Source organism: Mercenaria mercenaria, chromosome 3 (genome assembly GCF_021730395.1).
Source record: "Mercenaria mercenaria strain notata chromosome 3, MADL_Memer_1, whole genome shotgun sequence".
In the NCBI taxonomy this organism is placed as follows: Eukaryota; Metazoa; Mollusca; class Bivalvia; order Venerida; family Veneridae; genus Mercenaria; species Mercenaria mercenaria.
In genome coordinates, this window is record NC_069363.1 from 86638851 (window position 1) to 86653473 (window position 14623).

The window sequence follows — 14623 nt, forward strand, 5'->3', positions numbered from 1 at the left end:
CCAGACATGGACGTGCAAGTGGTATTTTAATCATTTTTGTGTTCAAATATATGCTGTCTGTTTTAGTTTCTAATAAGACTTTATCATTTTTGTTGTGTTTAACGTCACACCGACACAATTTTAGGTCATCTTTTCAGCTTTGATGGTGGAGGAAGATCCCAGGGGCACCTGGGTAGAACCACCGACCTTCCGTAAGCCAGCTGGATTGCTTCCTCACATGAAGAATTCAACGCCCCGAGTGAGGCTCGAACCCACACCGGCGAGAGGCAAGTGATTTGAGATTTGAAGTCAGCGACCTTAACTACTTGGCCACGGAGGCCCCTTACCACTTCTAGTGCTAGCAAAATATCTCTGCAGTACAGGACGCAAAGGAAAGTTTGGAGCAAGGGAGGATTTATTAATTGGAGACGGAACAACTAGTTACTAAGAAATAGCATTTATTTGGAAGGTAAGAAATAATGTATATTTTGCAATAACAAAAAGCAATATCTAAAATGAGAAAATTTACATTGTATGATATCATGAAAGATTATTTACATGTTACGAAATAAATTAAACACCTTTTTTAGTACAAAGTTAAAGTCTTTTTTCCGCGTATATTATTTTTGTAACATATAAATTACAAAATACAAAAACTAAACAAACAGGGAATACACATAGTTAAGTTGTCAAATTGCTCTTGTTGAAATACTGTCGAAAATTCGGCAATTTTCGTAGGATCACTAAGTTTCATTATTATAAAATCTTACAGTTTGATAGCTATGACGCACATTTAAGTCCCGGAACTTGATTGACTTAAAACTGCACTAACAGCAATAATTCTACGTCATGATAACGTCAGTGACATGTATTTTACTACAATGAACAGAACGTATTCATTTAAAAATCAACGAGTTAGAGTTATATGTACGTAGCAGACAATTTTGCATCTTATAATTTCCAAAAATCAGCATATGAACGGAACATATGGTAAAACACCAAGGCAAAATTGCAAACGTAAAACTGTGGTTATATCATTACACAGTCATGACACACATTTAAAGGCATTAAATGTCTGATAATATCATATAAGAATACGACAGTCAGATTATACATTAAATCGATTTCACACAAAGATGATTATAAAAAGTAGGAAATATATGATATGTACATTAATTGTTTCTTTGTATAAAACAGCACAGGCATAAAGTGAATGACAAACTGTATTTCTATTCACTACAAATACTTCAGAAGTTCCTCCAGTCATTATTTTTCATCAGCTGATGACCTAACACACGGTAAAGTTTGAGTACGTATCGTACTGCTGTATAAAAGCAAGGACAGCTTTATGGCAAAACTGGTACTGCTCCTACAAAAACAAACATTTCTTATTGATTCAAATCAGAAATCAAACTGAAGTTGTTTCCCATGTATTGTATTTTCATGTATGAAAATATTCAGTTTGTATTTACTGTAAGAAGAAAAAACGAATTCATTTACAAAAGACACCATGATTGAGTTGATGAAATTTTACTGTTTCTAGTTGTGTACATATATTACTTTTCCTAACAACGTGTAATTAGTTATTAAAAATTCATATAAACACCATATATATTACTTACAACAGAAGGTATAATCTGTTCCCTAGCGTTCCTCATTTCTTCAATTACCTGCGAGATTGCAACATCTTGCTCAATCTTCAAGCGTTCTATTACTGCTGATATCACACAATACAGTCCACTTTTGTCTGCCCCATTCCTGTAATAGCAAGAAACTGTGTAATCTAAAACCGATATTCTTGCTATAATCAGTACTAATCAATGATATCGCTCTAATTACTCTTATAAGTAAAGTTGAAAAAAAACTGAAATGTGATACTTTGTAATAGTTACCATGTATTACCCTAACATGGCGTGTGTAGGTCAGGTTAACAAAATTACGAAAATTGTGCACACATGGCGTGAAGGCAAGAACTTATCTATCTTCGGGAACTATTTCATGAACTACGTATGTCAACAAAATGTAAGAAATGTCATTACTATAATAAGGATTTTAAAAGTTCGTTTATTACTCCCTAGCCCTTGAATAAGAAATACGTTTGCAAAAGTTTCGTTTCAGTGAAATCACACTCCTGATATCTGTGGAATTTTGCGATCTTGTAAAATTCAATACCGTCAAATTATCTGTGTGTTCATAATTTTGAACTATTCTATTCTTGATATAACACAAGAAAACTCTGAAGTGATGTTTTTGTGTTTTACAAATGGTTCTGATTTCATACTTTCAAGTATCTTATACCATTTTCAATATAGTACAGATATATTGCTTTATTTATTTTTACAAACTGTTCAATTTGTAAATATGCATTTCCAACAATTAAACTTTGTACCGAGTGCGTTCATTTCATCACGTAAAATATAAAGAAACATGTAAGCGTACATGCAATGTACAAGAATTGTATGGTTCCCTGACTGTTGTTGCGATGCTTGAACAAGTTCCATAAGATCTAGTATAACTTCAGGCGAGTCTGGCAAGTTATGCTTTGGCGACCATCTTCCACATCTGATTTGCTTGACCTTTCTTGTCTGTATCAGTTCAGAGGATATAATTATAAAATACATATTAAATCATTATAATAATTTTCCGTTGTTAGTGTCAGTTTTAAAAATATTTGCTTATCTATCCAGTTCAAACACCATTTCTGCATTTAAATTACACGATGCATACTGTTAAATATTGTACCGCCTTGAATCGTTGCTGATAAAATGTTGTCTTGCCATTCTGTCTGTCCGAAAACTTTAAAACTCAAAACACTAGAAATTAATAGAAAACTAGCTTATAGCCCATTGTCTTGCTATTTCGTTGTCTTACCATTACATTGTCTTACCATTTTATATTTCTTTACTGACAAAGATACCACTTGATGGTCGTTTATTTCTTCACTTCCATCGTTGGTTATTTCAATGTTTTCAAATGCAGTTGTTTCATCATTATCTGGCCAGTACCTCTCAGAATCCTGGAATGTAATTTTAGTTTTATTCTGCTTTTCTAGTAACAGCATAACAGAGCTTAGTATAAAAGTATAATTCTTCCAAGTACATATGTTTGGCCACAAAGCGTGCTGTATTTAGAAGGACAAATTTGACGCCACGGAGCCTTATAGACAAAGTCCACCACATCCATTCAAAACCATAAACCAAGATCTGAAATTGGCTGAAAAAAAAACATACATTAACATAGCACATCTAAATGGCCAAAACTGATTATAATGCAAAAACGAAACCACGAATCAATGCATGGTGTTTTCATAATATATCAACATTGCACATCTAAGCGACCAACGCATTATAAACCATACAAAAAAGGCCTCCATATCAATAAAACAAAACACTGTGGTGGCTAATTTCTGTCATTTCGCGTTTTCGCCCCGCGACTCCATCGAGTGAAAACACGAGAATTAACTAGTTAAAATGGCGGATACTCGCTATTTAGCAGGAGCGCGGGGCGAAAACACGATAATTAGCGAGTTTTCGACCCGCGCTCACTTCATTTTAACTTGTTAATTCTCGTGTTTTCGCTCGACGGGTCGCGGGGCGAAAACGTGAAATGGCAGAACTCAGCACATTACTAACAGACACTATGTTGCAATCGAAATTATACATAGGAACGGCTTGTTATTGGGAATATTGGCTAATTACTGGGAATAAATATATTATTCATGTACATGTGCACTTTCAACAGATTTAAAGAATCAAGTGTTGATAGCTCAGGCCATACTAGTAGCTTACCGTAGTTTCTGAAATGTTGTTCATCATGACTATAGTATGAACATCATGTTCCCACACAAGACCCCAAAAGTCATCTCTCGTTGATTCAAGAGGTGCCTGAGTTATGATGAATGCCTTTCGTTCTTTATAACTCTAAATAATACATTGATGAACTCTTTACAACAAGTATTCTACTAGTTCATAACATAATGGTTAGTGTATATGTTCATTTCTAATTAACGAATTATACTTACAAATAAAAATATAAGAATAAAGATGAAGTTACGTCGCATGTCAAGTTAATTTCTGTTTAGGTCACTTTAGATACTTAAAAAAAGAGTTACCGATAGGAAGACAGCATTGATGTAACGACTGGCTCCGTCATAACTGTTTGACATCAATGAGGGCATGAACTCTTCAACTGTAATAAGAGATTGTCGTTCTTTAGTTGCTATGCCTTTAAAAAGGAAGTAGTTATCATCTTCTTTGGGCATAGACCGGTTGGAAAATTCCAGATGTATTAAACTGAATTCATTAATGCTATTTGTTAAAAGATAATAAAGTAATTCGGAAACTTGTTCTTATCATTTAACATTTTGTTTTTCAATACTTCAGGATGTTAAGTAAAATAAAATATGCTTTGCATGACGCAGTTTAGCCTTCATTTTATTTGGTAGCATGTTAAGACTTTTTCGCATTTCGAAAAAAGAACATATACCTGGAAGTACGTTAGAATATCTATTCTTCTGTCTATTTCTAACAAGCTTTGCTGACACATATTCACATTCATCTGCCACTGGAGACACCTTTTTCAATGTCTGAAAAATAGTTTTTTTTAATATATTAAACACAAATGGACAACTGATTAGCATTTAACTCTTTTTCAATGAAAACGCGAATTCTTAATAGATATATCTTTGCAGATCGAGACATACTTTTGGTGGCCGCTGGTCGCATACTGAAAGGGTGTTTAGCAGCATTTATCTATATAGTGAAAACGTTCTGAAGGGATTTGAAATGGGTATTTAATAGAAAAGTCGCTTAATACAAATGGTCGCATGTACGATTTTGATTGTGTATAGGAATGTGATGATTAAATATAGAAATATTATACACGAGTTAAGTTTATTAATTCTGACAAATGTTCATATTAAATATTCAGATCCAGATTGCCCCGAAAGAAACATCTGGCACCTACAATCAACGTTATCCAAATATACCCATGTTTCGGTTGCCTATAAGTAAATATTAACCTCAAATTCAACATATATTTTCCGTTTTTTCTTTTTCCTGTCCATGTGAAGCAACTCCTGGTATGCTTTCGGAAACTGTGCTGCAGGTAGTGCAGATGTTGGTAACATCAAAGATTCGATCAGTGATTGATGCACAAATATGTACTGCTCCTGCAATCATCATTAAACATTTTATTCTCTTTGAAGAAAACACAAAACTTGTTTCTTAATGATCATTATTTAGAAATTTAAAAGATTTTCTTCGATGTAGATCTTTTCTGTTAATTACGTTTTACTGTTAACTTTTCATGTATAATGTTTTTATTTTTATTTGATATATACAATAGCACATAAGAAATAGTGTAATAAAAGTATAACAGTGTTTGTAATAGACTCAAAACTGTCATATTCAACAGAACAGTTCTTACCAGCGTTTGTACTAGACTAACTCTTTGTGTTCTCATGGATGTCAAAGTGCCAAAAACATCAACGAAACCCATTGTTTTGCCTTGTTCAGTCAGATAATCTAGTGCTATAAATGTGCCAGTCCTTCCTACACCGGCACTGTCATTATAATACAATTAAAAATAACGGCAATGTTATAAATAGTATCGCGTTTATGACAATAGAATAAACGTACAAAATTAACTGCATACTTTGCTAAATGGTACAAAATTGCAATGATTAAGATTCCGAAATATAAAAAAGAAACAATGTAATGTAAACGTTCAGTGCTAGCATAGGTTCGAGATTCAAAAGCGATTATTATACATGTCATATTATTATGCGTTCATTACGGTGAAACATTAAATCCGACTTTTGCAAACAAAACAATATGAAAAAAACACAAAAACACTCTAATTTGTATTTTTTGAAATGAAATACGCTGTTGTCTACTTCATCTAAAATCAACTATAATTGTAACCTGCAATGTACTACGATTGGTCCTTTCCCATGAACTGGAGCATATTTTACTTTGTTAAGGAACTGCACAAGCGACGAAGTATATTTCGGAACTCCTCTGTCTGGCCACGCCGTGAAATGAAACTGGGTTATTGTCTTTGACTTCCGGGTTGAAGTTTCCTTAAAATTATACATATTTGGAAATTCTCTGCATTGTATATGATCTGCAGCTACATACATAAACTACATGGAAATAAACTTCATTAAGAAAATAATTTTAAGCATCTCCTTTATATTATTAATACTGATTTTCATACAACTGCAACTGCACTCCAAGTCTTAAATGACTATACGTGGTAAAATACGTCACGCCGCTATACAGAAAACGTGTATTTAATCGGACGTTAAATAGCGTGATTTGAAACTACATGTTTAAATATTAGCTGCTGATGCCAATTGTAGTCCTTGGTGGGATTTAAACGTAGGCAAAACTGTAACAATTATGGCAATGTGCATGATAAAGTAAAGAAACGAAAATGTGTAGGAATTGAGAATTTAGCTCAGTTTGATATGTTTAGAATAACCGTGTATGTATCCGTTCACATTTGTAACAAATCTATTCATTTCATACCCAAATGAAAACAACTCAGTTTAAAAAGTCATATCTAAAGCAAGATTAAATGAATAAAGTTGTACGTTTCGTATTTTAAATGTTCGTATCACAAACTGTGAGAAATTCTCAGTGTTCTCTGTGTCCACTGTTATTCCACCATACGAGGTTGTGCTTCCTTCTACCGGCCAGTACTGCTCACACTTGGTCTGGAATAAAACAAACGTTTTATCATACATGTATCTACTTGCTTCAAATGACAAATATTTATGAACAAACTGTTTGTAAAAATATTATTCATGTAATTAAGCTTCAAAATATATGTGTTGAACTATCTAATATTTATAAGATATTCATATCGTTTAAGCATCACAGTCCATAAATAACAGTTGCTAAATTTAACTGTATGTAGATTGGATCTTAACAACGTACTTTTCCTTCCTCTACGGTATTTGTAAGCATAACAACTTTGCTACACTCTATTTGCCATATCATTCTCCAAAAATCTGTCAATATGTCTTTTGTTGGTCCTAAAACAGAACAAAATAAATGTATCTTTACATAAATTTTAAAGAAACGTATATTCATTAATTTCAAATGCATCTCTACTTTCTTTAAATCTATAAAGAGGAATAATTGTATTTATTGTGAAACAAACCTTGGGATGCAACGTATTGTTTGGGTTTCTTGAATCCCTGAAATAATATAATTATTTTGATATGAAATATAATATGATATATATTGTATAACAGTTTTTAACACTCAAAGAAGAATTTTGAGGTCTAACCCACGTTTTTTGTAAACTCTGACAGTAATGAAACATTGTAATGAAGCCTGACGTGTTAACTGTTACGCTAAAAAAAGTCAGAATGACATATCAGGATATAACGTTTTTACCTACATAAAGAAATTTAGTAATTTAATAACAACGTGCGTACCCACTGTAGCTGGCATATACTTCTGGTTTTATTTCATGAAATAAAGTTAATGAGTTTGCTACATATTTAAATTGTAAGTGCAAATACACAAATACGTTTTTTATTGTATGCATAATTATTTGCAACATTAGGTATACACGTAAGACATAAATTGTATCAATGACGGAAAGCAAGTATTCTTCACATTACAGAGGTAATCGCTTATCATTTTATAAATTTTATTTCTTACTTTTTGTAATACTATTCAGCAATATATATGCTGCAATTTAACAAAAGCTTACATGCACATAACAGGCGTTGATGTAATCGGACTGCGAATTGTCGTCAGTGTCCAAAACAACCCGCGTGTTGTCATCTAAATCAAATACAAAACATATCATTTCTAAAAGTTTACTTTGTAATAGTTACATTCATCATTTACTCTGTAGCAACAAAAATATAAAGGTAAACGGAAGATATTTCTGACAGTTTTTGTATCTCACATGGAAATGCTATATTAAGAAAATATTTGACAGACGATCATAATTACTTAAACATGGTATTGCCTTACCACCTGCTAAAATGTCTAGCTAATTGACAAATTATCTACTTCTTATATCCTTATGTAATAAATAATACATAAGGTACTCTGGTTATGTTCAGTGTTTGTCATAAGATCTGGCATAAGTTTCACTCTTTATAATGATTCAACTCACAAATATCATCTCTTGCACACTTACAAGCGTATAGGTTCCTGTATCGGTTCTTTTCAATGTTATGTCTTCTCCGTGCCTCTTTGTGTTCTTCTACCATGCCTTGTGGGAGATTCTATAACAGTATTAATTCAAGTAGTTAATAGCATCTTTAATAAATTTCTAAATCATTGGCAGTTACCAATACTATATATGTCGTACATAATAGAATTACAGCCGTCTTGCAATTTTATTTCAGACAAATGTTGAATGCAATAATAATACCTGAAATTCTTTTTCAAATTTGTTTTTGGCGACATCTCCCGTTAGAACTAGATCTGGAAGATCTTTCACTGGAATTGCAGTCTTTGGAACTTTGTCTACATTTGTAAAACTGTAGTAAGCATTTTGAGATTGCAGTGAAATAGAACTTGAAAAGGAAGGTTTCTCTGTCTCGTCATCTTTTGCCAAACTGTACATAGTATCTGCAGACTGGCTTTCTTTCTTTATGCCTATATGTGACGATGTATTTCCTTAAAATAAGACAAAAATAAAGTATCAGTGTGGTTACAAATATATTTCCCCTTCAAGAATTGTTTCAGTCATTAAGATGTTACTGAACACTAGATACAAGAACACTGAATTACTAAATTCAATTGTGGTGTATATCTGATAACAGAAGAAAGCAGAGTCGTGAGGAAAGATTAATAATTTCACTATCTATGCCTTATTAGGTCTTCTAATATACTTGTCAAGCTCATCAATCCCCATACCTTGTAAAATGGATCAGGCCAATTGTATAACATACGGAAATGTAGAAAGTAATAAAACACACTGTTATTTGAAAGAAAAGTAAACATTGAATAAGACATTTAGACATTTAAGTTTTAGATACAGCATGTCATTGTTTCGATACGTATTAACATTGAAATATATTCTTTACTTTCAGCTTCTTTTTGTTAACACCAATACCTCAGATGACAGGAGCTGTTAGTGGACAGGAATGCTCAACTATTTAATAGCCTTGTCACTAAAGAAAATTAACTGAATGAACACTAGAGTCGAAAATGGAGCAAGAGTTTTTGCTGATGCAATACAGAGTTTTGGGACCTGTGCAGTGAAGGTCCGATCATCCCAGTGAACAAGTGTATGAAACGTCAGTCAATTCCCATTAATACATGTACCGGCTTACATACAAAAAATGTACCAAAACTTGCTTAGTCGAATAAAAGGCATATTTTTTAATGTTAAATAAAGGTAAAGAAACTATGTCATGCATTTCAGGTCATCACAGTGTACACGTGCATAATTTTGTAACAATGCAAAGTAGAGTTATGAAACATGTGCACTTCGTGTCAGATCATCACAGTGAACAGGTATGTGAAGTATCAATCCATTCCAATTAGTGTGTACGCAGATAATGCTTACATTCAAAACCTTAACCAAAACTTGCAAAGTCGAAATAGGGGCATATTTTTGTAAAAGAATGCAAATAGAATTATGAAACCTATGTATTGCAAGTTAATTCATCACAGTAAATAAATCGGGTTAATGGGCGAGTGCAAAACGACTTTACCTAATCTTCGTACAGTCGAACTTAAGTTAACATAACATTTTTCATCGGTCGCATTTGGTAAGGCGTAAGTTTCATTCATATATTCATTGTAAATGTTATTTTTTATTTTGCATATTGATTGCTTCTTATTATATAATTATAAATAATATTGAAAGTATAATATCAGTTTAAGAAATAGAATGTGCTTTATTCAAATCAGATATCAAAGTGTTTCAAAGTCATCAAAGTAGTGCTGATACGTTGTAAAAAGTGAAATATAAGACAAAACAATACATGTCTTAGTTGTGTTTGATTGGTTGAGTTTTAAGTAACTTTATGACCACTTTATATCTTTGAAGGGGAAAACCAAACGTGCGTCTCTAGTCATTTTTTCGAGCACAAGTGGCTACAAGAATAGAACCGCCGGCATTCCATACGCAATAATATTTCATTCAGCGATCTTAACCATACGGCCAGGAAGGCCTCCGAAGACTTATTAGAAGTTTTATACCGGATGAATATGGCGGACGTGCCTCCGTAATCTCAGCATAATCTCCATCACTCTGGCCTCTCATAATTCTGTTTGAATCGTTGTCACGTTTCGTTAAGTTTGCCTGCCGTTTATGTTTTTCTCCTTTGTTCTGACGACTCTGCCGCCTTTGAAATACATTATTTATAGTGAAATTAATTTTGAAAACATTTGTGTAAAGGTTTACAGTAAAAGCGATATGTGTTTAAGCAGAAACTGTACTAAGGTTTAAAGGTTTCATTTTCCCCATACAATGTGTACTATATTTATGAAGAGCTTATTTGATTCTAAGTACATATAGTTGAAGAAGCTGAGAAAACAGACTAACACGGTATGAAAAATTTAGCTGTAGAATCTAAAATTCTTGAAATAATTCATTAAGCGTAAAACAAAAATACGCAATACTTAATATATATGCACTATTTTTATGGCAGTTCATGGCTTTACCTGCGACGGATAAAGAAAACAACCACTAAAGAAACCAAGAGTAGGCACACAAGAGGGGCAGTTATACCACCGATAAGACCCGCTTGGCTTGCTTCAGCTGTTGCTTCTCTTGAAACTGAAAGTGTCAAAACACATAATCATAATTAATGCAACTGTGTAAGGTAAGTTTAATGGACTTGCGTTCATGACTTAACAAACTCACTGACCTAAGTAAAAATGTTTCCCTTAAGTCTCAGGGTCACGTGCAGTATTTGTATGATAATGTCAAGGTAACACTCGCCACAATTTCATATTTTGAACCCTGTAAGAAAAATTATTATTAAACCAGATTTATATAGCGCCATTTTCATGATAAAACACGTTCAAAGGCGCTTTACATATAGCAAACGCAGCCACAGTGGGTGCGAAATTCATCCTCAGTCTGCTAGTACAGACACAGAGAGTGATCTGACCAGAGGGGATAGAGTGAGATAAAGTCCCCAGAAGAGATAAAGATAAATCATTTTAGATACAGGTCTGTCCGGCTAACTTAGCCTAGCTCTTTGCGAATAGACAGGCTGGTTCTTTAACGTGCCCGATGTATAGCACCGATACACGCGAAGCCGTATTTCCTGGGAAGAACCAGTACAATACAGTTAGGTGGGAGACACTTAAGAGCATCTCAGAAATTTTCAGTGCCTGGACCGGGATTCGAACCCTGGACCTCTGCATTGACAGTCAGGCGTGTTACCACTAGACAACCGGCCCACCTATATAAGCTTGCCAAATGCCTTTCAGGTTGATCTAGATAATGTGCATTTTATTATATCTTACTTGTGACAAGCGGTTTAACGATTCATCAGAATATAAATAAACAAACGTTATAAACTTACTGCATACAGCTAATCTTTTGTTTACAGGTCTTTCGGGAAGATTGCATGTCACATTCTGGCATGTAGATACTTTGCTCCATGTTTTGTTTGAACTACATCTAAGAATTTTACTTCCATGTACTACATATCCTTTATTACACTTCACTTCTATTGTTGTGTTATAAAATGAATTACCGGACATATACAGGCTTCCATTATTAAAAAGATATAAACCGTCTGTGAGATCTCCTGGGAAAGGGCATCCTTTTTTCGTGCATGTTAATGGTATCCCACTCCATGTCTTGTTACTTTGACAAACTCTTTTATCATTATCATTGCCTTCATATCCCTCGTAACACCTTCCTGTTATTGTACTACCAAACGGTAGAGATGCAGAATTCAAGTATACTGCCAGTTGAATTTGAAATGTAATATCCATTGTTTGGTCGTCCTGGATAATCACATAACACTTGTATGCATTGCTCATAGCGATTCCAGTGCCCTCCATGCATACATGTAATATGTTGTATTTGTGGTAGAAAACCTTCATTGCATTCAATTATGGCATGTGAATTTAAACTGTATAATGTGTGTTGCGGATACATACGCCCATTATCAATCGTTATATGTTTACATGCAGCTGTAAAAAATGACGTAATAAATAATTTTAAAACAACACATCTAAAAGCAATTTACAAGTTGTAAGGTTCGGCACACGGCTGACCAAACTATTTAATTGCGCATTATTTAAAAGTCATCTGTTGAATTGAAGCAAATATTTATTTGTACATGTGTACATGGTTATTATAAAATGTATGTTGGAAATGTGGCATATTCATGTCAACCATAAATGGAAAAAATGTTAAACGTTCAGTTAGAGGTTTTCAAGATAATTATCTTAACATGACTATACAACTTGTTAGTGCCTATGCCAAGGACTGTTTTGTCCTGTAAAGATATTCATTTCGATGCCAGATGTTGAAACATCGTCGAATGCAGATGTATGTGGTGTAAATTATTGAACTGTGATGGCACTGTAATAGATCAAACGTATGTCACTCCTTTATCCTGATCACTGTTAAATGTAACATTATTATGTTATTCAACATTGTTCTGTACAATACGGAAATATAACTGGACGAGTACCCAGCTGAAAAAAACATATTGGACGAGCCGCTAGGCTGGGTACGAGTCCTAATATATCTCGTATTGTGCAGTATAATGTTAAATAACGTTTTTATTCTATATCTATTTTAAAATGATTCACTGACTATTATATTTCTCTTCCTGATTTCAAGACGCATAATTAAACTCTGTCCATAGAGCGCCTACTTCACCCGATTTACATTCGGAACATTTTCACGCGTTTCGGGCTTGTATGCATTGCTTATAGCGATTCCAGTGCCCTCCATGCATACATGTAATATGTTATATTTGTGGTAGAAAACCTTCACTGCATTCAATTATGGCATGTGAATTTAAACTGTATAATGTTTGTTGTGGATACATACGCCCGTTATCAATCGTTATATTTTTACATGCATCTGTAAAAAATGACGTAATAAATAATTTTAAAACAACATATCTATAAGCAATTTGCAAGTTGTAAGGTTCGGCACACGGCTGACCAAACTATTTAATTGTGCATTATTTAAAAGTCATCTGTTGAATTGAAGCAAATATTTATTTGTACATGTGTACATGATTATTATAAAATGTATGTTGGAAATGTGGCATATTCATGTCAACCATAAATGGAAAAAATGTTAAACGTTCAGTTAGAGGTTTTCAAGATAATTATCTTAACATGACTATACAACTTGTCAGTGCCTATGCCAAGGACTGTTTTGTCCTGTAAAGATATTCATTTCGATGCCAGATGTTGAAACATCGTCGAATGCAGATGTATGTGGTGTAAATTATTGAACTGTGATGGCACTGTAATAGATCAAACGTATGTCACTCCTTTATCCTGATCACTGTTAAATGTAACATTATTATGTTATTCAACATTGTTCTGTACAATACGGAGATATAACTGGACGAGTACCCAGCTGAAAAAAAAAACATATTGGACAAGCCGCTAGGCTGGGTACGAGTCCTAATATATCTCGTATTGTGCAGTTCAATGTTAAATAACGTTTTTATTCTATATCTATTTTAAAATGATTCACTGACTATTATATTTCTATTCCTGATTTCAAGACGCATAATCAAACTCTGTCCATAGAGCGCCTACTTCACCTGATTTACATTCGGAACATTTTCACGCGTTTCGGGCTTATCGTATGATTAACATGGGACATTTTTGAACCGTCCAAATACGGAAAAAAAACTTTTTTATACGCACGTGTGTCCAATGAGGTAATAAACTGTACGGTCCCATATATATTCCTGTGTCGTTTTGAACCGGTTTTGTTTAGTTTACATGTGGCTGGTTTCGCAGACAAAAACATGGGCTTATCAAATAATATGCACGGGAAATACTGTAGGAGCTGTGTCGGTATGAGTTCCGAATAAGGTGAAAGTAGCATTAAACTTTTACCTGTACATACTGGAAGCGTTTGATTAAATTCACCTCCGCTTAAACATTTGACAAAGTTTGATCCATTAATTAGGAAGCCGTCGTCACAAGAAAATTGAAGAATTGTTCCGGCAGTATACATTCCATTTACTAAAAGACCAGTCGTTTCGTAAATAACCACATGTCTTTTATCAGATGGCTCGGGTACTTTACAGACAGGCCGTGGAGCTAGAAGGGAAAAAATCAATGATAAATTTACTTTAAATAAAAGGGTTCGAACTGTTCTATTAAATGTTACTAATTCTCTTGTTTGTCTAACTGCTTGTTTATAGAAGTATAGATATATGTTTAAATTCTTTAATAGTCGAAGTTATTCAAATACTGTTTAACACGAAATCTTCAGATATTCAAAATCTGAGGAAAGTAAATGTAATGATATTGCTAAACGGGTAAAAATACTGTAGATGAAAATTGATCTGAAAAAAGTTTTCGCGCCTTTTTAACTTGTTTTTGATTGTTCTACAAGTTTGCAGATATGATCATAATGAAGTTGGAATGATATTTGTGGAAGAGGCATAAAATACATTTGCTACAAAACAAAATAAGATATGAACAAA

The 14623-nt window shown here is 33.5% G+C and overlaps 2 protein-coding genes across 2 annotated transcripts; both read right to left on the reverse strand.

Annotated features, from left to right (window-relative positions):
• Positions 1–420: 420 nt before the first annotated feature.
• LOC123524160 (receptor-type tyrosine-protein phosphatase kappa-like) lies at positions 421–8645 on the reverse strand. Its single transcript, XM_053539164.1, has 16 exons — positions 8386–8645; positions 8149–8236; positions 7711–7784; positions 7150–7186; positions 6924–7021; positions 6578–6700; positions 5904–6061; positions 5407–5542; positions 5000–5149; positions 4465–4564; positions 4091–4167; positions 3768–3899; positions 2867–2995; positions 2419–2564; positions 1602–1737; positions 421–1348 (listed from the first exon to the last, which is right to left on the reverse strand). Exons 1-16 carry the CDS (start codon positions 8578–8580, stop codon positions 1268–1270), a joined length of 1860 nt encoding a protein of 619 aa, XP_053395139.1. The 5' UTR covers positions 8581–8645; the 3' UTR covers positions 421–1267.
• A 1471-nt stretch (positions 8646–10116) lies between these two features.
• LOC128555958 (sushi, von Willebrand factor type A, EGF and pentraxin domain-containing protein 1-like) lies at positions 10117–12086 on the reverse strand. Its single transcript, XM_053539810.1, has 3 exons — positions 11504–12086; positions 10632–10746; positions 10117–10312 (listed from the first exon to the last, which is right to left on the reverse strand). The coding sequence occupies exons 1-3, from the start codon at positions 12030–12032 to the stop codon at positions 10117–10119; spliced, it is 840 nt and encodes a 279-aa protein (XP_053395785.1). The 5' UTR covers positions 12033–12086.
• Positions 12087–14623: the final 2537 nt, after the last annotated feature.

What these genes read in the sequence shown, in the direction of transcription:
- LOC123524160 (XM_053539164.1), bottom strand. Translation starts at nt 8,580, where the DNA reads ATGTACAGTTTGGCAAAAGATGACGAGACAGAGAAACCTTCCTTTTCA. An exon ending in TTAGTCTAGTACAAACGCTG is followed by an intron (nt 5,150 to 5,406) that starts GTAAGAACTGTT and finishes TGATGATTGCAG; the next exon opens with GAGCAGTACATATTTGTGCA. An exon ending in ATATTCTAACGTACTTCCAG is followed by an intron (nt 4,168 to 4,464) that starts GTATATGTTCTT and finishes CTCTTATTACAG; the next exon opens with TTGAAGAGTTCATGCCCTCA.
- LOC128555958 (XM_053539810.1), bottom strand. Translation starts at nt 12,032, where the DNA reads ATGAAGGTTTTCTACCACAAATACAACATATTACATGTATGCATGGAG. An exon ending in CAAAAGATTAGCTGTATGCA is followed by an intron (nt 10,747 to 11,503) that starts GTAAGTTTATAA and finishes TGACACTTTCAG; the next exon opens with TTTCAAGAGAAGCAACAGCT. An exon ending in GTTTTCTTTATCCGTCGCAG is followed by an intron (nt 10,313 to 10,631) that starts GTAAAGCCATGA and finishes TGTATTTCAAAG; the next exon opens with GCGGCAGAGTCGTCAGAACA.